Source organism: Equus asinus, chromosome 20 (assembly GCF_041296235.1).
Source record: "Equus asinus isolate D_3611 breed Donkey chromosome 20, EquAss-T2T_v2, whole genome shotgun sequence".
NCBI lineage: Eukaryota > Metazoa > Chordata > Mammalia > Perissodactyla > Equidae > Equus > Equus asinus.
In genome coordinates this window covers 86,449,808-86,473,269 of record NC_091809.1, presented here as the reverse complement: position 1 = coordinate 86,473,269, position 23,462 = coordinate 86,449,808, and the positions used below count along the sequence as shown (strand labels likewise).

General features: G+C 39.3%; 2 protein-coding genes across 2 annotated transcripts; one reads left to right on the top strand and one right to left on the bottom strand.

Moving 5' to 3' along the window:
• The first annotated feature begins 7,550 nt into the window (after positions 1-7,550).
• On the top strand, positions 7,551-8,504 carry OR52M1 (olfactory receptor family 52 subfamily M member 1). Its single transcript, XM_014841915.3, is given in 1 exon segment — positions 7,551-8,504. A coding segment is annotated over 1 exon segment (954 nt).
• Positions 8,505-20,781: 12,277 nt separating this feature from the next.
• On the bottom strand, positions 20,782-21,726 carry LOC106831614 (olfactory receptor 52K1). Its single transcript, XM_014841916.3, has one exon. It carries the CDS (start codon positions 21,724-21,726, stop codon positions 20,782-20,784), a length of 945 nt encoding a protein of 314 aa, XP_014697402.3.
• Positions 21,727-23,462: the final 1,736 nt, after the last annotated feature.

Below are 23,462 nucleotides of genomic sequence, written 5' to 3'. Positions count from 1 at the left end.
GGTTGTAAACAGAGTAGGGATTATAATCCCATTTTGCAATGAGGTAGTTGAGACCCATAGAAAAATAGAATTATTGAAAAAGTCATATTCAGGTTCAGATTAAAGTCATTTGGTTTGGATTCTCTATATCTCTAGAAAGGGAGACAATTTGAGAAAGCTATAATAAAGGCAAACAGGGCTACATATATACAAAAGAAAGAATACATGTCCAGACTTATTTACCATTTGCCTTTTATGAAAATGGGCAAAGCTGATGATCCAGACAGAGAGGAAAGAGAGATTTATTAGGTAATGTCTAGGAACTAAGAAACCCACAGACCATGTTTCATTCAAAGATAGACAGCAAGCCTGGGGGACAGTATGAGACCATAATGGATTAAAGAGAGAAACTCTTCTCTGAGCAGTGACTGTGCTCTTACATATTGCTATTATTAACATTGACAATCATCAGGCAATTATTCTTTGCCTGGCAATGTGCTAATATTTTAAGTATTTTTTAAAATAAATCCATTAAGGGGGCCAGCCGGTGGCATAGTGGTTAAGTTCATGCTGTCCACTGGAGCAGCCCAGGGTTCATTTGATTCAGATCCCAGGCATGGACCTACACACCATTCATCAAGCCATACTTTGGAGGCATCCCACATACAAAATAGAGGAAGATTGGCACAGATGTTAGCTTAGGGACAATCTTCCTCACCAAAAGAAAAAAATTCCATTAAAAATAAGTCCATTTTATGGACTAGAAAACAATTTCCCATGGTCATATGATGCTTAACCATTCTATTTAGTTGCAGAGTAAAGATTATAACTTAACAGAAGGAGCTTTACAGAGTGATATCATCAAAAATGGCAAAGTAGGAGTTATCTACTGTCTTCCCCGTAAAGAACACTGGTGTTGATAGTCACTCACAGATGAGAGCACCTTTGTGGAAGTCCAGGAATCCAATAGAGAAGTTCCAGCATACCATTGGGGCAGGAAAAAAAAACTGTTGGACGCATTGAAGAGGATGAGAGGTACAGTTTCACTTTACCCATATCCCCTGCCCCAGGGTAGCACAGCTCAGTGCCAAGAGACCTCAGCATGTGATCTCCCATGGGGGAAAGTAAGAGCATGTGAGTGAGCACTGGCTTCCCTAGCTGTGTGGGAGACTGCCAAAGAGAACCACTTCCTTCCCATCCCATCCAGAATACTGAGGAGAGCTGAACAACTGGAGAGCAGGGAGAACAGTAGCTGGGGCTCTCTCAGAGCATTAAAGGGATGTAGATCCTACTAACTGCATTATAGACTGTCAAAAATCCCACCCATGAGCCACTGGCAATGCCTCGTGCGCAGACTACCCCCCGCTCCAGTTGGCCCATGGGCACCCTCAATGCTCTGTGAACCTCACTGACACACAACTGTACCGCATAGCAAAAACAATCTGATTTAAAAGTGGATGGAGGAACTGAATAGACATTTTTCCAAAGAAGACACACAAATGGCCAAGAGGTACATGAAAAGATGCTCCACATCACTAATAATTAGGGAAATGCAAATTAAAACTTCACATCTCTTAGGATGGCTATTATCAAAAAGACAGAAGCTAAGCATAGGTGAGGATGTGGAGAAAAGGGAACCTTTGTGCACTGTTGGAGGGAATGTAAATTGATGCAGCCACTATGGAAAACAGTATGCAGGTTCCTCAAAAAATTAGAACTACCACATAATCGAGCTATCCCACCTCTGGATATGTATCTAAAGAAGATGAAATCACAGTCTGTAGAAATATCTGTACCCTCATGCTTATTTCATCATTATTCACAATAACCAAGACATGGAAGCAACCTAAATGCTCTTCAAATGATGAATGGATAAAGAAAATGTAGTACATATACACAACGGACTATTATTCGGTCGTAAAGAAACCCTGCCATTTGTGACAACATAAGTGGACCTTGAGGGCTGTATACTCAGTGAAATAAGTCAGAGAAAGACAAATACTGCATGATTTCACTTACATGGAGAAACTATAAAAAGTTGAACTTGCAGAAACAGAAGGATGGCGGTTGCCAGAGGCTGGAGATTGGAGGAAATGAAATGTTTGTCAAAGGGTACAAATTTCCAGCTATAAAATGAATAAGTTCTGGGAATCTAGTGTACAGTGTTGTGACTATAGTTAACAATTCTGTATCATATACTTGAAAATTACTAAGAGTAGATCTTCAAGTTCTCACCACAAAAAAAGGTAATTATGTGAGGTGATGGATGTGTTAACTAACCTTATTGCAGCAATCATTTGACAATATATGTTATATCAAATCATCACATTGTATACCTTAAACTTACTTAATGTTATATACCAATTATACCACAATAAACCTTGGGGGGGAGATTTAAAATCAGACTTTACTCCTTTATCCTACATCCAAATTCCTATATCCTTCCAATTTTGCCTAAGATTTTAACTTGAATCTGCACCAGAGAGAACAATCTCCTAGAATTACTTGAGGATCTTAATGTGTGTTAAAGCAGATATTTCCCAGAGATGGTTGGAAAACTAAACCTAGAGCTGGATGGAAAGAGCAATCACAAAAAGTGTTGACATTTAGAGAGTAAAAACTCAACTTTGCACTTTCAAAATGTCACCTGAGTAGTAGAGAGGAAAATGTAGAAAAGTAAGATGGAGCCAATAAGGCCAGTAAGGAGGTTGAAATAAGAGTTCAGGGCCTGGCAACAGGTTACAGTAAGGATACAGAAGAGAGAACGTTGTCTGAATAACTAGGAAATATCATTGAGGGTTCTCATAATCAAGATGGAGGATTATGAATCACTAATGGTGATTATAAAAGTACCTCCTTGTATATATGTCGGAACTTCCTATAGAAAACATTAAATCTTTACCATATTTTCTGAAATCATTCTTCCACTTTAAGACTATTAAGTATACGGTAGGAAAAATAAATGGAGAAAGAAATTGTTCAAAATAAATACACTGGCCACAAATTGTTCAAATACTTCTACACACTCTGTAGAAATCAAAAAAATGAAAACAATTACATATTTGTAATGGGTATTTTAAAAATTGCTACAGGGCAATTTAGCAAATGAATTCACTTGATGCTGGGTTAAACACAAACTGGACAAACACTTTTGGAAAGAAATTCAACAGGGTTCATGATGCCTGCACAATGGATGATAATTTTCCTTCTGGGGTTCTATCCTAAGGTTGAGCAGAAAAAGAATATTGACAAATATGTCTGTGCCACATCATCTATAGTGAAAAAACAAACTAGCCTACCCACTACTCTGGGAAGTGTAGGTTAAACTAACCACAGACATGAACACACAACTATTGTAACTTGTGATTACAAACATTTCTTTGTAAGCAAACTCGAATTGAAAATAAAAGCAGAAAAAAATTACAATGTTGATAGTTTGTATTTAAGTATTTTTCTTTATTCTTTGTATAGCTTAGATTTTATGTTGTCTTTTTAAAATAATATAAGGAGCAATTAACAAAAAATGTCTATATTGGTTATATCAGTATCTGATGGTTTTTTTCCATGCCCCTGGGAACTTTCTCCCAATGTCTCTCTTGGAGTGTTTGAATACCTCAGGCCTAAGGACAAAATAGTCAGGGATCTGGGGCCAGCCAAGAACCCCAGCAGGAGAGGAGGAATAGTCTATAATCTGTAAATGGGGAGGTGGAGTGGGATAAGGAGTAAAGACTGATCCCAAGGCGGGTAACTGAAGATCCGGAGAGAAGGATGCAGGTTTCTCTGTGGAACCCTTGGGAAATAACTGGCTATTTTCAGCGCCTGGATAAAAAGGGGACACAAGAGAAAATAGCAAAGAGATGAGGGCCATGACCTCCCCTTGACTGAACTACATTCATCCAAGCATCCAGACGAGAGGCAACCACTGTAAGGAACAGAGCCTAGGGCTCTGTGGGCAGCACCCCAAGGAGTGGTAAGTGCATTAATCTTCCGGAGATAGGGCCAAAGTCATTGGAAACACACTCCAATTTCCAGAAACTACATTTGCCTTTTGGTCTATCCAGGGCTTATTTTCTTCACAGTTCTAGTCGAAAGTAGAGGAAATAAGTTGAATATAAACTGGCCTGGGTTATGAATCAAGGAAGAAGAGAAACCCCAAGGTAGAAGGCTTTGTTGCCTAGTATTCTTCACCAGAACACAAGAGAAAAGATTGGACTAGTCTCGCCTGATTGGGCCTCTTGTCTTCTCCACAGGCAGGCAAACTTCTCTCTTGAGCTGATCCTTAGACCATCAGCAGCTCTCTTCAATTAATTATACCCACATTTAAAAGGCTATTCATGCAGCTGGGAAAGAAGGATATGGAGTCACCAAGATCATATGGAAATAGCACTGTGCCTGTGTTCTGTGGAAAGGGGCAAAGAACAGAGCGGGAGGAGTATGAAAGAAGGGAATACAATGCCTATTCCAGAGGCCAGGCATCCTAACATTTGACCTTCTGTGCGCATGCACACCCACGCACATTTATAAACAGTTCATTTAATATATGAAGCAACTCTAAGGTATTTGTTACTCCCTTCATTTCACAGACTGGGAAACCAAATAGAAAACAGAGACAGAGATTACACTCCCTGAGTCACAGAGCCAGAAACAGTGGAGTTAGTACTTGAACCTAAGTCAGTCTTCTTCTAATCCACGTTTATTTCACCATAACCAAACATCTCTCTCAGGAGCCTCAGGCCCACCATCAGAATGCTTCTTCCAGGACTTGCAGGTATGTCACCAGTGTCTGGGTAAGGATGCCCTTATTTAGGCTGACACAGAAAATATTTCTCTGGAATGTTCTAGGTAAAATGACACAATTTAGGTACCGCAACCTGGTTCAAACTGCCACTTAAGACGCCAATTGTCAACTTGGTGGATTTTACTCTTATACATACGTTCACATTCTCTTTGTCTCAGCCTAAAACTCAGTTACTATTTCATTGACTAAACTGGGTCTAGCACAAATCAAAGTTAGAAATCTGGGTTTAAGTCCATTCTATGCACATTGATTTTTCTGTGGTGAGTATCCACTACCTTGACCTACCCTGACAGTGAGTAATTAGGCCCCTTTCTGGTTTAGGATGGTGACCTATCAACACTGTTAGAGAACACTTCAGACATTCTCCCTGTTAGCGATAACATTGCATATTGATTAGTGTTCCCCTTAAATCCCTGTCCCATTTCTATAATTCCTGGACTTTTGAGGCATCCTCAAAGATGTCTATGTGAAAGAAATACAGGAAAACTATATCAATTTGCAGAATGTAAACTTCTGTTCTGTTCCCTATAGTGAATAGTAATAATTCCAGGAAAGGAAGCAGCTGCCATGTGCCAAGAGCCTCTTATTTATTAAACTTGTTTCTTATACTTAGTTTTTGCAGTTGATATTGTCCCTACTTTTTGTATGAAAAAGACCAAGACTTTAAGAGGTTAGGCAAGTTGACCAAACACACAGTAAGAGGAAGGTCTGGAAGGGGAAATCCGGTTTGTTAGATGGCAAAGCTTATGCCCTGAGCTGCTACTGTGGCGCTGCCTCCCAGGACCTCTTTCCCTTTCCTATCTTATCCAGTAGATCCACAGAACCTTATGTTTGAGCCCTGAGGCAGTGACTGCCCATGTGTTATCACTTATGGACATATTAAAGTACCCAATTCACAGAATAGCTGGAGTGCACGAGAATTAATGTAAGTGAACACTTGTGAACCATTTTAAAGTTCACAAAACTCTCATTTTTTTCCAACACCCAGTCAATGCTTAAAATTAACCACATGTTGGAGTCTGAATTAGGAATCCATGAGGTTACATAGGGGCATTTCTTATGCTTATTTTCTATGGAAGTGTAAGTGCTATTTATACTTTAGACAAGAATATTTGAAATGTGCATGGGCTTGTTTGAGAAAATTGGGAATTCCGTGACTACTTACCCACTCACTCTTTATAGAGGCTTTGTAGAGGAGGGGTGATCTGGAAAGGGGGGAAATTTGCCTTGGTAAAGACCAAGAAGGTTGTGAAACCTCTCAGCAAAAACACGGCTGGGTGAAGAAAGTCACCATGTGTGGGCAATCTGAAACTTGTTGACTCTGCTGAGAATGTCATGGGAAATAGGAGGGGAAGCCCAAGACAGAGAAGGACCCAAATTAGACCCTGCACTCTCAGGTTCTGAACCCTGAGGATGTGAAGCAATAGGAGACATTGCTAAATTCTTAGTTAGATGCACCTGAAGGGCGGAAGAGCAAGAAGCAGGCAAGGCTTTTACAAGTAACTGCCTGTGCTTTAGTGCCAATCCTCCCGTCTCTTCAAAGAATAGAGATCAAGAAGGATGTGGTCCATAAGAAAGGTCCAGTTGACTGTTTTCTGTCCATTTGTTTTAATCACGATCAACAGATAATGGGCAAAACATCCAGTGAGATTTACCCCTAAAAAGATGCACTTCTTCTCTTACCTATCTCAAGTTATAGGTGATGACCAGATTCTCAGATAGAAAGTTTAATAGTCTGCCCTTAGAGTAAAGCTTTCTTAGGGAACTTTTCTTTTCCTCTTCTTTTTAACCATGAAATCTGGGCAACCATAAATGAGAGAGCTTTTCCTTTGAGAAATTAGGTCCTGTGCCAAATACCTTTGAAGAAGTCAATTAGATATGACAATCTGACTAAACTAGTATTAAACCATTATAGAAAAGGGAATTGTACTTCACTAATATGTTTTCCTTAGTCAATTGTCCCCATATGTTTTTGACTGGGTTTTGATAACTGTTAAGACTATTTTTAAACCTCTTGGCCATTTTTAAAAGACAGAATATACGCATATACCAAAGTAAGGGAATTAAAAGGTGTGAATGTCTTTACATTTAAGCTATGTTTCTATGGCACACACATATTTTAATGAAATTATATCACAGTTTAATCTGCCTCATGTCATCCCCTCCCTGTAATACAATGTAAACATTTTACCAGATAAACACACAGCCCTAAAGGTTATAAATCGAATTCATTGAATGAATGTACTAAAATTTAAACAATGCTTTATTTTTTAACAAGTTGCTTCCAACTTTTCATTATTATAAAATCAGTCATTGCAAATAGCTAATCAGTGTTTGTTGATTTTGTTAATGTTACTATAGTACAGTGATAAGAGAAGCATATGCAGGCACTGAGCTAAGCACATTACACTGCATGTAGAACTTCTCTGTATTTTCCTTTTCCTTTAGGAAATATTTCCCAAAGCAAAATTACTGGGTCAAAGGAGACAAACAATTTCGGGTACTTCTATAATGGAGTAGGGCAATTTAGCAGTAGAAATCGTGAGGATGCTTGTTTCTATATTTACCAGTGGGTATTTTCATGCATAGTTTCTTTCATAAAATGTCATGTCAATTTTGAAGTAGGCATTCAGAATTCTTCTTTATTATAGGTTTCACCAGTTGCCCAGAATGGAAATAAGAATCTGGTAGTCTACAGTTTCCAGAGGTAATATCTTTTATAGGAGTAAAAATCTAAAACTAACAGCGCCTGTGCCCTGGATACTCCAACAATATGTTCGTGTCTAATAATGCCTGCTTGGTGCCTACTACTTTCTGGCTTACTGGCATCCCAGGGCTGGAGTCCCTGCACATCTGGCTCTCCATTCCCTTCAGCTCTATGTACCTGGTGGCCGTGGTGGGGAATGTGACCATCCTGGCAGTGGTAAAAGTGGAACGCAGCCTGCACCAGCCCATGTAGTTCTTCCTCTGCATGTTGGCTATCATTGACTTAGTGCTGTCAACCTCTACCATGCCCAAACTGCTAGCCATATTCTGGTTTGGTGCCCACAACATTGACCTGGATGCCTGCTTGGCCCAGATGTTTTTCATCCACTGCTTTGCCACTGTTGAGTCAGGCATCTTCCTTGCAATGGCTTTTGATCGCTATGTCGCCATCTGTGACCCACTACGCCACACCTTGGTGCTCACTCGTACAGTGGTGGGTCATTTGGGCCTGGCTGCCCTCCTCCGTGGAGTACTCTACATTGGGACCCTGCCCCTGATGATTCGCCTGAGGCTGTCCCTTTACCGGACCCAAATCATTGCCCACTCCTACTGTGAGCACATGGCCGTGGTCACCTTGGCATGTGGTGACACAACAGTCAACAACTTATATGGAATGGGAATTGGCTTCCTGGTGTTGATCCTGGATTCATTAGCCATCACTGCCTCCTATGTGATGATTTTCAGGGCTGTAATGGGATTGGCCACCCCTGAGGCCAGGCTTAAAACTCTAGGGACATGCAGCTCTCACATCTGTGCCATCCTTGTGTTCTATATCCCCATTGCCGTTTCCTCTCTCACTCACCGCTTTGGCCATCACGTGCCTCCCCATATTCATATCCTTTTGGCCAACTTTTACCTCCTCATCCCACCTCTTCTTAACCCAGTTGTCTATGCTGTCCGTACCAAACAGATTCGAGAGAGACTTCTCCATATTCTTAAGGCAATGGCTCAAACCAAGTGACTGTTCTGACTGTTCTGCATCTATGGGACATACAAATATTTAGTGATGGCAGAAAAGGCTCTGATTGGGGAAGCCAATGCAGTAAGACCCATGAAACTATGTCTTACCTGAGTTGTGGACCATAAGGGTCTAAGGAAAATGCTAGAATGTGCTCTATTTGACCATGGATTTTCTGAAAGTGGAAAGGGAAAACTAGGGCTGATTTTTTTGTACTACAACATCCCTTTTCCTATTTGACTTCATAAAATTAAACACATTGGACACCAGCAAGCAGATCACAGAAATAGGATCATTTCTGCTTTTGGCTTTTTTGGTAAAGGATTTCTAGTTTCTCTTTGGAGAGTATTTTATTCAATTTCTGAAAGGTAAAGTTATACTCTAACACCTTCTTGAAGGCAGTGTGCAAATTCTGTTAGTAAAATTCAACTGTGTTGGCAAGATTTTTTAATCCTTTTGGCTTGCCCAAAAAAAGGCCTTTTGTTGAGGATGGAGGCAATGTGAACATGAGAAACCTTATTCAAATAGGACTTGGAATGGGACCTTACTGCCCACAGGAGTTATTCATCAAGCCGGGTCATTCTCCTATTTAAACAGATACGTGGAAAGGCAATATCCCACTTCTCCTCCTGATAATAGTTAACTGGGAGTAGGGAGGAGGAGACAGAGAAGGACATTGGGAGATTTTGTTTTGGAGACCCTGAAATGGCATACATGAAGGACAGCAGCCACACTGAAATAAAAAAATAACATTGAAGGAAGAAAGGTAACAGTGGAATTATTGACATGAAAGAGGTTGGGTAGAGAAGGGAGCAAAGGTGATAAGAATAAATACAGACCCAGTGGTAGACTCAAATCTTGAAATAACTTCAGATCTCTTTGGAGAATTCTTGGTTCATACTTTTTATTTTATGATCATTTTTATTTATTGATCATAGACGTTCCATAATGAGATGACTACCTCAGGCTAGAAACCTGCAGAAATTTTGTGGGACTGCATGAAAAATAGAAGGAAGCAATCATTCCAAGTTCTAGTGATTCAGAATTATGGTATGTCCATTTTAGTTCTAAAATGTTTCAGACTTGAAAAGTTCATCTAACCTCCTCATTTTACAAACCATTACAAAACCCAAGAAAATGAAGGTGACAACCTAAAAATAAATCATCTTAGTATTTTGAAAATATAATCTCAAGACTCCATTGATTAAGCCAGAGCTAAAATTCAAGCCTCATATCATCCAAAGAAAATGGAAAATTTGGGATATCACAAACATTTTTCTAAAGTTTAGCTTACATCCCTAGCTAGTCCCAAATTTCTATTTTCTCAAAATCCTATGGATAACCTTAGGGTTGGTTGGATTATATTAATTTTTCTCCATTATTTGGGGGTGAGGGGTGCTCATTCCCCCATCTCCTTATCAAGGGCCTTGCAGTCCAGTGCCAAACCCAAGTCCGTTTATTGGAGCAGGATTATGTTCTATGAACATAATTTCAGTATCAAATGTAATCTACCTACTGATTTTTATTAGGATTTGAGGAAAAGATACTATAGAAGCCTCAGAGCTAGAAGCTTATTGTACAGAGTTCTTGCCTAATCATAACCCTGGGTATTGGAGAAAATAAAGAAAACTAATATTCAAATTCATCAGCAGCACTGATGCTGACGGAAATGACAAGGAACATTTGGGATAGTTCTTTGGTACAATGCCTTAGTCCATTTATACTATGTAAAGCATGGAGAACCAGGGCTTTTATGCAGAACTTAATTTTCTTAGTAGGATTAGTACTAAGAACTTTCTAGCCAAATAACCTCAGAAATACCACAGTAAGGTGTGTTTCTCTCTAGATGATCTGCTGGGTCTACCGTAGACAAAAAGTAAATAAATACCAATCATCTCTAGCTTCTTCATCCTCATATGGCATTGAATGACTGGAGGTTAAGGAGAAAAAAACACCACCTGTATGTGTGTTCCGCTCCCTCCAGGGACACCATGCATGACAACACCCAGGCCTATCACACTCAAAATGTGAGCTTAGTTATAGTAGAGTGTATAATCCCATTGTTAACTGTAATTATGGCTGGGCTCTTTCACGGTGAAGGTATTATCCCAGAACAGGCTGGAAGGGAATATGTATTGGTGAATGCAGTATGGAGACATGACAAATAAGTCTGATAACTGAATATCTCTCTTATTCAAAGCCAATATCTTGTTTCTCCTTCATGAAAATAACTCTGTTCCTTTTCCATCACCCACACTCAGGGTGGGAATAAAAGATACTGTCATCAGGCCCTTTTGAGTCTGTAAGTCTTCACAGAAAAAAACAGACTGGCAAACAGCTGAGGGAGGAGGTATCTTGATGGCTATTTATAAAGGGTCGTGTGGTACAGGTGGTTAAGAACTTGGGATCTGGAATTAGAGTAATGGGCAGAGATGGATCTGAACCTATAACTGTCAGACTTTAGATGTACTACACAACCTGAATCTGTTTCTCTTCTTGAAAATGAAAGCAATGATAGTAGCTCCTCATGGGTTTGCTAGAAGGATGTAACAAGATAATAACTCTAACATGGCTGCATAGTACCTGGCACACAAAGAAAAAACACTTGCCTTTTAATAATAGTATTTTATTGTGCGCAGAAAGCCCCAGGGAAGGATGATAAGGCAGGAAGAGTAAACTGGAAAAGTTCCTGGAAAACCCAGAGAATGTCTGAAATTGTGCCTCACTCATGACTGTCACAGCTTCAGCTCTAGAAACTTCCCTTTGTTCTTTGTTTCTCTGTAGAAAGTCACATCAACCGAGCCAGTTTTTCTCAGATCCACTGAGATTCTCCTCGGCTGCCCAGCACCTATTCATGTTCATTCATCTGAGGCTTTTCAACTAGAGACACCCACCTAATTAGTCCTGTGACGATAAAAGTTTAAATACCTCTAAACTTTTCCTTGTATGACAGTAAAAAATTTCTAGTCAAAGACTCAGTTGTGCAAAATGTAATTTACTTCAGGGTTTTTTTTTTTCCACGCATCATCCAGAATGGGGATTAGAATAAAAAATTTTGAATTATGAGTAATTGAGAAGACAGCACTTCCAACCAAATCCAATCAACTTTAATGATTTCTTAGTCAATTCCAAATGATCATTTAGCCTGATACAGGTGTAAAAACTCGCCAGGAGTTCTTCTATCACCCTCCTCCTTGTGTTAGATTTAAAACTGCAGTAGGGAATGGGTGGGTTCTCACAAGACTGCCTCCATGGCAGTCACATGGGAGAAGACTGTCTCCTGCTTCCTTGTTCCTTGCTTGGCCTCCCACCCAAACACATCTTCTGCTGTAATTATGGTACCTCTTCACATTGTGACCTGTGGGAGATGACTTCCTCCTACTAGCCTCGCTGGTGCTGTTGATCCACTGAGATTACAGTCTTATCCACACAGGACCCTGGCAAAGACTGTTCACTCTGTAGCATCCTAATGCTCATCCATTGCGGGAAGTGTGCAAACTGTGCAAACTGGCCAGTGTTATCACTCTTGCTCTCTCTCAGCCAAGCCTTTGTCTCACTTGTGCCCCAGGAATGTGCTTAGGATCCAGCTCCACACTACTCAAAGCCTTGGGAGCCTCAGCTTAAGGAGTGGGAAGTATGGTCACAACTAATGTCCCTCCTCCTGCCAAGCACAGAATGTCTTTGTACTTAACCTAATCTACAGCTAAGAAGGAAAACTCGTTCTGCCAGAGCATATACCCTTATAAATCTTTTCTGTCTTCTTTCTGGATCAAGGCTTTTGAACTTAAAAGCTAAGAATTTGGTGTCCTGCTGGAGGTGCACTGTCGGAGGCACTGGCTGCTCTGATATTCTTCTCTGACTGGATTCTAGAAGTGTAAGAACTGACCTTGAGAAATGACTCTGCAGAAGATCTAAAAGTAAGTCTAAGATCTGAGAGATCTAGACTTCTGGAAATATTGCCTGATCAATGCAAATCTCCTTTTTAGGAATAATGGTTGATTATTTTCAGCAATAAAGGAAGCTGACTCACTGGATTCAAATGGGTCAAATCAAATGCCAGACAAGTATAAAGTTTATTACAGTACTCACAATTATGAGCTGGATAAGAATCTTAGCAAGGACTCATCCTTTTCAAGGAATGTTTTCTGGTCCAATCCTGATTTGATAAAGAAAGTTGTATGAGTAGCAGAGTGATTGAGAGTGAGCCATAGTCATTCAAAGGATGATACAGCATCTCACTATGTGCTATAGGCTGATTATATAGTCAAATACATGATATAGATGGGTAGATTTTCACTCAGAGGAGCTAATGTCTTTCTCAATTTTGTTTACCCAAGATTTCTCAGATGCGTCTAATGTTGTGAGGGCATTGTATTGTGTCATCTTGGCCAAGCTGGAACTATGTTTCTCAGAATCCATTTTGTTGTGTGGTTCCTGGTTAGGGCTGACCAGAAGACATTTCTATGAGATTGCTATTTCACTTACGCCTTCCAATCATTATTTTGGTGTAAAGCACCAGGTGCTGCTGCACCTCATGGTTTTTGTCACTGATCTGTGGACCCACCTTATTGGTATGGGGTAGCAGCTAAGCCCACAATTTTTTCATCTCCTACCATATCTCCTCCTTCCTTCCATTTTATCAGGTCCTAGGCCAGGTGTGTGTTCAGCTCCAAAATGAAAGACAACTCCTTCTGCCAGTCACCTGCATTGTAGAAGTTGGAGGCAAGGAGGGATAAATGTGGATTCTAGGCTTCCTTTGTAGATTCCATTTCATCCTTGGGAGTTGCCACTTATTCTCACTCTCTATCTTTACAATCCATATCCAGGTTTTCTTCCTGAATGTTGGCCCTGCTGAACTACAGGCCACTTCTAGACATAAAGACCAAATTCTTCCAACATTTACTTCATCGTCATCTCTCTCAATTGCTTAAGGTCTAATTCTTATAATAAATCCCCTATTCCATATCATTCATAGTGGTTCTGCCTGCCCAATGAAACTGTAACTCATATATCAGGTTTCTCTCCCTATTCACCCTTAGCCAGTCAAAGGCAGGAAGGAAAATCCATAGTAGGCACTACTGGGTACCTTTTTAGTAGGGGCAGAACCTCATTTTTACTTCTTTAACAATTTGTTTTGTCTTTTTGTCCAAACCTTTTGGCAATAAGAATTTCATCTACCTGTAGGGCTAGGATAGCTCACTTCTAAAGGCTTCTTTTACCTCTGAGTGTTCCATAGAAATGGGATCAGTCAGAGACCTTTTGTAATGATTATCTTGTAGAGTTGAAGGACCACAGAAAATTGTTTCAATACTGACCTACCACCTGAGAATAAATCATTTTTTAGCTAGCTCTATTACAAACTATATCTCATCCTCATCCTTCCAGCCTGGAACCTCTATTGCACTTATGCGTCCTCATTCCTAATTTGACCCAGCTCTGCTCTTCAGATGTGTGCAGGCATGGCAACCTCCAGACTCTCTAAAATGTAACTGAGAGGCAGATGTTGTGGCCTGAGGCTACTTCTTCCCTTTGTCACCCAAACATTCTTCCTACACAGGCACTGTGTTTTTCACTTTTATGAATATAAATATGTGTTGTCGGCCAAATTAGAGTCAGTTCTGTTCTTTGCTTGGACACACTTAACCTTGGGCAAAGGTGAGAAGTGAGAAAGAGACATGAACTTGTGTCAAGTTGCCAAGCTCCCTGACAAAGCTCAAATAATCAAGGAATGAGAATGTTCCTAGGAATGAGAGCTAAAGATTCTCATGCTTAGTGTTCTTCCATGGCTAGAGGAGTTGGAGAGAAAGGCAAGAGGCCAAGAACCTCAAAATAGGCAATTGTCTCTTCTTTTCTTCTTATGACTTAATTTTGGATATATTTTTTGGTTATGGATATACATAGACACAGGCAAAAGCACATACAGATAAATATTAGGAGGGCTAATCTCTATGGAATTTTCCATGGTAATAACTTGAGTCTCTTTTTCCCCATCTTTGAGATATAATTGACAAATAAACATTGTATATATTTAAGGCATATGACTTGATCTTTTGATATACATATACATTGTGAAATAATTGTCACCATCAAACTAATTAACATGTCCATCACCTCAGTTACTGTTTTTGTCTCATCTTTAAAAAGAAAATGGCATTTCTGTAAGAATCACTAGGCCACAGTGTAATTCTCAAGAATCCTGTCCTATTAGAAGAAGTGGGGAAAGACTTTAAATTGAAAGATGTTTGTTCAGATAAAGCCCACCCTTACTTGCAATCCTACACATTCCTGCATTCTCCTTGGGCTTGTTCCAGCTTAACCCGATACCATGTGTTGAGTGATATTTGGCAAGTCTTATTTCCACTTGAAAACACTTCAACCCAGTTACTGTTGTGGCTGATGTCTGGAATCTCAGGGACGGCATAGAAAACAGAAAGGTATAGAGAAATGTTTTACTCTGGAACTAGGGTAAAAAGTTACAAGTTAAGATAAAATAAAATTTCAGCAGATGTGAGACATGAGTTAATTGCGACACAGGGCTCTGGGAGAGATGGTCTATAGCATTAAAGTATTTCCTGTGCTTAAGATTACAAGACTAGAACTAGAGGGAAGCAGTGGCATACCACATATAAAATAAAGGATTTAGATCAGCGACAACTATCATTTATTGAACATCAAACACCATGGTCTGTATATGTGCTTTACAGAAGAAATTCTCCAACTTTTTGCAAGTGGACTCAAATTCATGAAGAGGTGCAATTTTTCAAAATCAACTTTACATCTAGAATTTTTGTCAGATTAATAATTCCAAATATATAACTCATGGATTATAGTAAATACTAGCATTTTAAAATAAAATTGCTATCTTAAACTTTTAATTGTATTCAGTGTTATAAAAAATACTTTGGTACCCATAATTATTTGTTTAAAATAAGAACAAGCTCTCCTTTAACAGTTAAATTTTAGATCATCCCTTTTCCTCTTTAAAATTGTAGCATTTGTCTTGAAAAAGTGGTTTTATAAGCTCCAATGTTACAAAAGCAAATCTTCAAAACTAAAGAGGGACACAAGCCAGGATCAACCAACCATATTCTCAGAGGGAGGTACTAGCACTACAGGAACACTCCTACCAAAAATGAAGACATCTCCCAAACTGGGATTATACCCAAGGGAGAGCTTCTCTCAAGCCCCTGGTCTCTAGCCATGTAGTCTACTGAGGTGATGCTGTGCTGAGGGTAGCAGCAGGGGCCATTCCTCAGTCCAGTCCTAGTCAGGTTGGTCTAGCTCTAACTCACCAAGCTTCCCAGCACAGGTGGGCAAGGAGCTCCTCTTCAAAGAGTGGCTGTAGAACTATTTAGGATTCAACACTACTTGGTGTCACAACCGCTTGAAACATACACCAAATGCCGTCTCTGGGACGGAAAGACTTAACCCTTGAATTAGAGCAGAAAACATCATGGTTCTCCAAGGAGGAGGTAAAAATGGCTGGAGTAGTAGATCTAAGAAATCTAAGTAGACTATAAATTTGATCATTCACATATATATATATGTATGTATGTATGTATGTATTCATATATATATATATACACACACACATATTGATTATTGTATTTATTATGTATGTGTATATACTTATTACATATAATCAATATACTTAACTATCACATACTAGGATATTAATATTTTATATTATGAAACATACAATATTATAACTGTTAAAAGGTTGAAGAAAATAGCAACAAATGGAAATTCTAAGATTCTTCCTCTACCTGAGTAGACCATTTTGTGCTCCTATTTTTCAGACCAAACTTTTTAGACAATTAGGGACTTTGGAATCTATGAGACAAGATATGTGCAACTTTGACTTCAATAGTTTGAATTCAGGTTTCTGCTTCTACAATTTGTGGACATTCTGTCACTTCATGACTTCTTCAACCCTTTATCCAATTCCACATTTCCTGAGGTTCCGATGACCACTCCTGCTTTGATGTCATTCTTGATTTTTGTTCTCTTCTATGGAAGTAGAAATGCCAGAATCTGACCATGGTCTTTGATTTGTTCTATACTATTTGCTTAGGTAATCACATACACTTAAAAAATCTGACTTCCAATTTCATGCAGGTGGCACTGGAGAGAAGGCACTGGAGATCTTCAGTCTGCATCTGAGTACTGTTCAGTGCTTACATGAGAAGAGATTACCTGAAACTAAAGAAAGACCACCCAAGAAGATTAGAGGAAACAATCCCCAGTACTCACACAGGGCTGGGAATAGTTCATGTTCCCACAAGCCAGAGTAGAAAACCTCTTAACTCATGAGTCATCAGATTTTTTAGAAATGTTTTGCTCTGTATTGGTAACAAATTAAGCCTAAACTCATTATTCACAATGGCTAAGACTTGGAAACGACCTAAGCGCCCATCAAGTGCCCACGAATGGATGAAGAAGATGTGGTATATATACACAATGGAATACTACTCAGCCATTACAAAAGATGAAATCTTGCCATTTGTGACAACATGGATGGATCTTGAAGGTGTTATGCTAAGCAAAATAAGTCAGAGGGAGAAAGTCAAATACAATATGATCTCACTCATAAATAGAAGATAAAACCAACACAACAAACAGACACAGAGATTAGTGGTTACCAGAGAGGAAGGAGGGAGGAACGAGGGTAAAAAGGGTGAGTAGGCATATGTGTATGCTGATGGATGGTAATTAGTCTTTGGGTGGTGAACATGATGTAATCTACACAGAAATAGAAATATAATGATGTAGACCTGAAATTTATATAAAGTTATAAACCGTTACTTCAATAAAAAAAATTAAGGCTATGCTAAAAGCTGTTCTTTTTTAGTCATGACAACAAAGCCTAAAAGCAAAACCTGAAAGGATCAAACTATTTCCAACAACTTAACCATGTCCCAGAACAAAACTCAAGAATATATATAAGAATACAGAAGTACCCAGTACCCAAAAGTAAAATTCAACATTTCTGGTAGTCAATAAAATTAATAGAAAAATATATATAATAAGAAAAATCTATAAAAACCAATAAAAAAGCATAGATGATAAAATTAGCATACAAAGATATCAAAAAATTATAAATGTATTTAGTATGTTCAAGAGGCTAGAGGAAAGATTTATCATGTTTAAGAGGTTTCAGAAGATATAAAAAATACCGAATCAAACTTTCAGAGATGAAAATTACAATATTTGAGATGAAACAATAAAAATATACACATTTATCTATGCAAATTACAATCTGAGATGAAAATTACAAGATTTGAGGTGAAAATTACAATAGAGGGAAATAACAGGTGCAACAGTGACGCAGGAGAATCCTAAGCAAAACACCACATAAAATAATTAATTCTGGTTATTTCTAATGTGTTTGATAAAATGTCAACAAGAGCTTCCCTTCCTTGTTTTGTTCTTCTGTATTCTAACTCCGTCATTTGACCATTTCCAAGCTATCAACAGCTGTCCTAGAATTAAATGGATGTCTGGGTCAGTCAGGGATCCATGTAGAGCATTGTTTGGGGAACTTACAATTACTCAGGCTCCAGAAAATACAGAACTAGAGTACATGAATGATTGGAATTTTTGTAATTAAATTTGAATTAGTGCAAACACATTTTCTGTATACTCTTGTATTTCTGTAATGGTAAAACTTCAAGTCTAAAAACAGTATGCATATATTGTTCTCATGAGTGCTACGCTCCATCTAAGCACACAGTATTGATATGAGATAGTCAAAGGAGAGTTATTTCCTATCTGTGAATAAAGCTAACAGTGCATATTGTTTATTACCTGGTAACTATTAGACTTCTGTGTGGGACAAAAATCACTCTCTGTGGGAGGGCATGAGTATCACCTGAAGGGCAAGGTCATTCATGCACCAAACACAGGGACAAGTCATATCTTGCAGCCTGGAAATACTTACTTAATCCGTTATACTATTTTCAATTTACTAAATCACAATGATAGATAAACAATTAGTTTCCAGAATGTGCTGTGGAACAAATATCTACAAAATCTCAGTGGCATACAACAATAAAAATGTGTCTCTCATATATCTGGAGATTGGCTGAGATGACTCTGTTGATCTCAACAGTATTTGCTTATGCATCTGCAGGTCAGCTGGAGATCTGTTGATCCAAGCTGTGCTTGGCTATGAGGCTCTGCGGCTCTGCTTCAAGCTGTAAGTTGATCAGGCAGCTCTGCTCCACATTTCCTCATCTTCCTTGGACCAGTAGGCTAGGGCACATTCTCAGGAGCAGGAGAGTCAGAAGACAAGCCCCACTGCACAAGCAAATTTCAAGCCTCTGCTTGTACGACATCTGTTAATACCCCATTGACCAAAGTGGTGCAGATGTCCATCCCAACAGTCAATGTGTAGGGAGGTATACTCTGGGAAAATGAACAGTTTTGAACAATAATCTGTCACACACAATGCCCTATCTCTACTGAGGATAACAAGACAAGAGTTTGGGAAGTCTCAGGGAACAGAGTCAGAGGCCCTTGGTCCATACCACTTCCTTCCTTACTGTCCAAATAACCCACCTCAGTGTCTGGAGGACTGAGACACTGGGGCTCTGACCAGAGACCCACTGAAACCTCCACTCTCTGTATGTATCTGTGAGGCAAGCCATGGCACAACATGGGCCTGGAGCTAGAGATGCTTTTTCAGAGCCTTTCAGGTTTCTTTGTTCTTTTCTTAGAACTGGAGAAACTCCTTTTAATTACTATCAAGGAGACAAAAGGGTCACACACAAAAAGATAGAAGAACAAGGTTGTACCAGTAGACCTTCCTGAAAAAGTGTGTATGAGGTCTTATTTAAAAAAGAACTGACTAAAGGAGTGTTCATTTATGAGAGTTTGCATAAGGAGACAAAAGTAGAAAGATAAGTGAAATCTAGTATCACTTTTAGGATGTACTGGAAGAAGAAATAGTGGCTTTCCCTTATTTTTCTTTAAATACTCAGAGTCTTGAACTGTCATGAGCTGGATTGCAAGGAAGAGCTCACAACTCCAGCAATCAGCTTTCCCTGTGTTATGCTATGAAACAACTCCCAAATCTCAATGGTTTAGTATAAAAACAACAAAATCATCCTTGCTCATGTTATATGAACGCTGTGGGTCAGCTATGGCTATACTCCAGGCTGTGAGTCAGATTCATATCTCCTCCTTCTATCTTTTCCATCATGGGTCTAGGTTAAAGGAAAAACTGATTGGGGATATGCTCATTCTTGTAGCAGAGGTGTAAAGTGAGAGAGACCGAGCCAAGCTGCACAAACACATTTTGAAGTTCCTGATTATTGCAGCACATTTCAAGACCACTCAAGTTCCACTGACCAAAGAAAGTCACATGGCAAGATTTAACATTCCTAGAGTAAGGAAATAGTCCTCCCCTCATAGAGGAACAGGAGAGTAAAAATCTGAACAATAACACAGTTTACCACAACTATATAGTGTAACTATTTTCTTTATCTTCAGAAGTCTCAACTTTAAGAAGGAAGGGCGTTAATTAATCTTTCCACAGACCATAGCTCAAAGATGGTATTCGGCTCCTCTATTCATTCATTCAATAAATATTACTAAGGTTTTTTTGGAGATAAAAGGTGTATGCTTGTGAAAAGTTAGTTACATGACAAAAAGCTATATAAAAGGATGTTAGAAGACTTCTTTGCTAAGTGTTTAATAAAGGAATTAGCCATTAGTATGGGTCAGAAAGAAATTGACAATAAAACAAATAAGTCTCCTTAGAAGTGGGGCTGTCCAACTGTAGGGTCAATAACATTGGATGGTACTAGGCTAAAAAAAGTTTCAGAGGCTGGAACTCACTTATCAGAAAAGACATGGAGGTAATTTCAGTAATAGATGGGGTGCTGGCCTTTGGGTCACAAAATTTGTGACTCAACTCCTCATTCATGGTCTGAATGAAGAGTTAACCAAAATCTCAGCTTCTTGTGCCAATCTCAGGTGATATTCCTCCTGTCTTTCACCTCAATGACAATAGCACTTTGAAAGGTTCCTTGTTGTCCTTAATCAAGTGATAAGTCTATGAGAATAAGAAGGTCAAACCTCTGCTACCAGACAGACAATATGGACATATCTGGTTTGATCTGACTGGTGGATCTGTGAGGAACGGGACTTCATCTTCCTTGTCATGTTGGAGAATTGCCAAACATGGAGACTCTGCAATTTTCCTACTTGAGATTTTACTTCTCCACCTCAATCCAGCATCCACTCAGTATTGATGGGTAAGGAAAAAAGTGTGCATCTACACCTTCTTTCTCTGAAACAGACTGAGAACATGATCATGAATCTGCTTGGTCTTGACACCATAGATGAGAGGATTGACCATGGGTGGGAAAAGAAGATAGAAGATAGCAAGGAGAATGTGTACATGAGGGGCAGCCCGGCGAGCCACACGGTGCATGACTGAGGAGATGACCACAGGTGTGTAGAAGGCTAAGATGGCACCTATGTGAGACACACATGTTCCAAATGCCTTGTAGCGGGCCTCCTGAGAGGCAAGCTGTAGAACTGCTCGAAGGATGAAGATATAAGACAGGCTAACAAAAAGCAAGTCCAACACCACTATAAACATGGCCACAGCAATGCCATAGATATTGTTGAAGCGAGTGTCCCCACAAGCCAGCCTTACCACTGCCATGTGCTCACAATAGCAGTGGCCAATCACGGGGCCCCGGCAGTAGTGGAAGCGTCTGAGCAGAAAGGGGAGTGGAGTCGTTAGTGTCACAGCCCGAGTCACAGTAACCATGCCAATTTTGATGATAAGGGGCCTAGTTAGGATCGTGGTGTAGTGCAGTGGCTTGCAGATGGCCACGTAGCGGTCAAAGGCCATGGCCAGCAGCACTGCTGACTCCATGATAGAGAAGGAATGGAGAAAGAACATCTGGACCAGACAGGCATAGAAGTTGATCTCGCAATCTCTGAACCAAAAAATAGCCAGCATTTTGGGAAGTGTTGTAGAAGAGAGGACTAGATCAATGGCTGCCAACATGGCCAAAAAGAGGTACATGGGCTCATGTAGGGCTGCATCAGCCCAGATAATGAAGAGAAGGGTGCAGTTGCCTAGCAGGGCCAGAGTATAGGCAAAGCAGAAGGGAATGGAGATCCAGACATGTAGGTGCTCCAAACCTGGAATTCCTACCAACAAGAAGGCAGCTGGATGGATTGTGGTGATATTGGAGGCTGACATGGCTCCTGGAAAGTATCCTTTTCAGTTTTTATAGGGCCTCTTCACCTACACATACCTTCTTGGGAGGATTAGCTCTTGTTCCCATTGTTAGATCTTAAACAAACTTAGTTAGTAGTCCTCATATACATGGGAAACCATAATCCATATTTTCTACCCTCAAGGAACTTTGAATCTTATTGAGTAGATAGAATATTAAACATCATTAGAACTGATGATGAACAAGACACCTTTCATAAAGGAATGGAGAAAAGGCAGTGTTTTCTGTGTTGGTGGGAATGTCAGGAATACCCTGATGAAAGAAGTGAAAATATGTTTAAGTCAATTCATTTCTTTATAACATACCTTGGTATCATTCTACAGTATAATCAAGCTAAGCTCACAATCACAAAAGCCAATTTTCCATCCTGAAATCTCAGGTTTCGGTGCCTGTGTAAGTCAAATAAAGCCTGCAATTTCTAATGTCTCTATTAATCACACAATCTATATATTTTCTCAAGTACTACTCTAGCTGATATGGTTGCCACTAGCCACATGTGGCTATTTAAACTTATTTTTATTAAAATTAAAATAAAATTTCAGCACCTCAGTCACACAAAAACACTTTAAGTGCCCAATAGCCACACATGACTAGTGTCTACCATGTTGGGCTGTTCAGATACAAGATACTTCCATTGTTACAGAAAGTTCTGGGGAGAACTGCTCTAGAATACTTCTTCCAGGTCCTTTGCACATCCACAAATCTCTGTAAACACAGCCCTGCCTCCAGCTTGCTGAGAAAATGAGGAGCTGCCTCTTTTGCTTCTCCTTCATCTAAATTCATGATAACCTCACTATTCATGTGGCTCTGCCTCCACTTATCTTCCAGCTCCTCCGCTGTCATCAGAGGAGAACTCTCCTCTTTAGGAAGACTGATATCTGACTGCCATAACATGCCCTTTATCCTTAAATTTTTAATCTTTCCCTCTTGCTCATTTTTCTCTTCTCTTCTCTTTCAAATCCTTAAACATTGGAGTTGCTCAGATTTTATGCAGCCACTCTTCTCTTATAGGATCTAATTAATGTGGTTTTTATGAGCATTAAATAAGATAATGTATGTAAAACATTTACCACGTCATTGAACAAAGTAAGTATTGAAAAAACTTGGTCTCTTTTCAATATAGGAAAATTGTTTTTGGAAATTTAGTATCTCTAAGATACCATAGCTAATAGTGTTAGGCAGCTGATTTTGAGTTCTAGCTTCCCCCAATTCCAGCATCCTTAAATAACTAGGCTTTATTGCTCCCATCTAAATGCCTTATAAGCAACACACATTCAGCATATCCAAACTGAAAACAAATTAATTTCTTTCTATGTGGTATGGAAAAATTTTAGAATCTGAAGGTCTTGGATCAAATCATGATGGCCCCTTATACAAGCTGCATGACCATGCACAAATAACTTATCTCCAACCCCCTGTTTCCTTCTCTGTAAATGGGGAATAACAGTGCCCTACCTATAGGTGAAGGTGGTAGGGAGAGTAAGTGAGATTATGTGTAAAATTCTTTCATCTAATTCTTGAGTGTTTGCACTGCCTTGTCATTTATCTCTCTCTTCCTCTACAGAACACTTTTTTAAAAAAAATAACGTTGAATAATATTCTACCTCCCATGATCTTATACTCTCTTCCTTCTATTACTTCAAATATCTGCTTCTCTTGATAGAAAACATCTGGAAATGCTTATTTATAGTCTCAACTC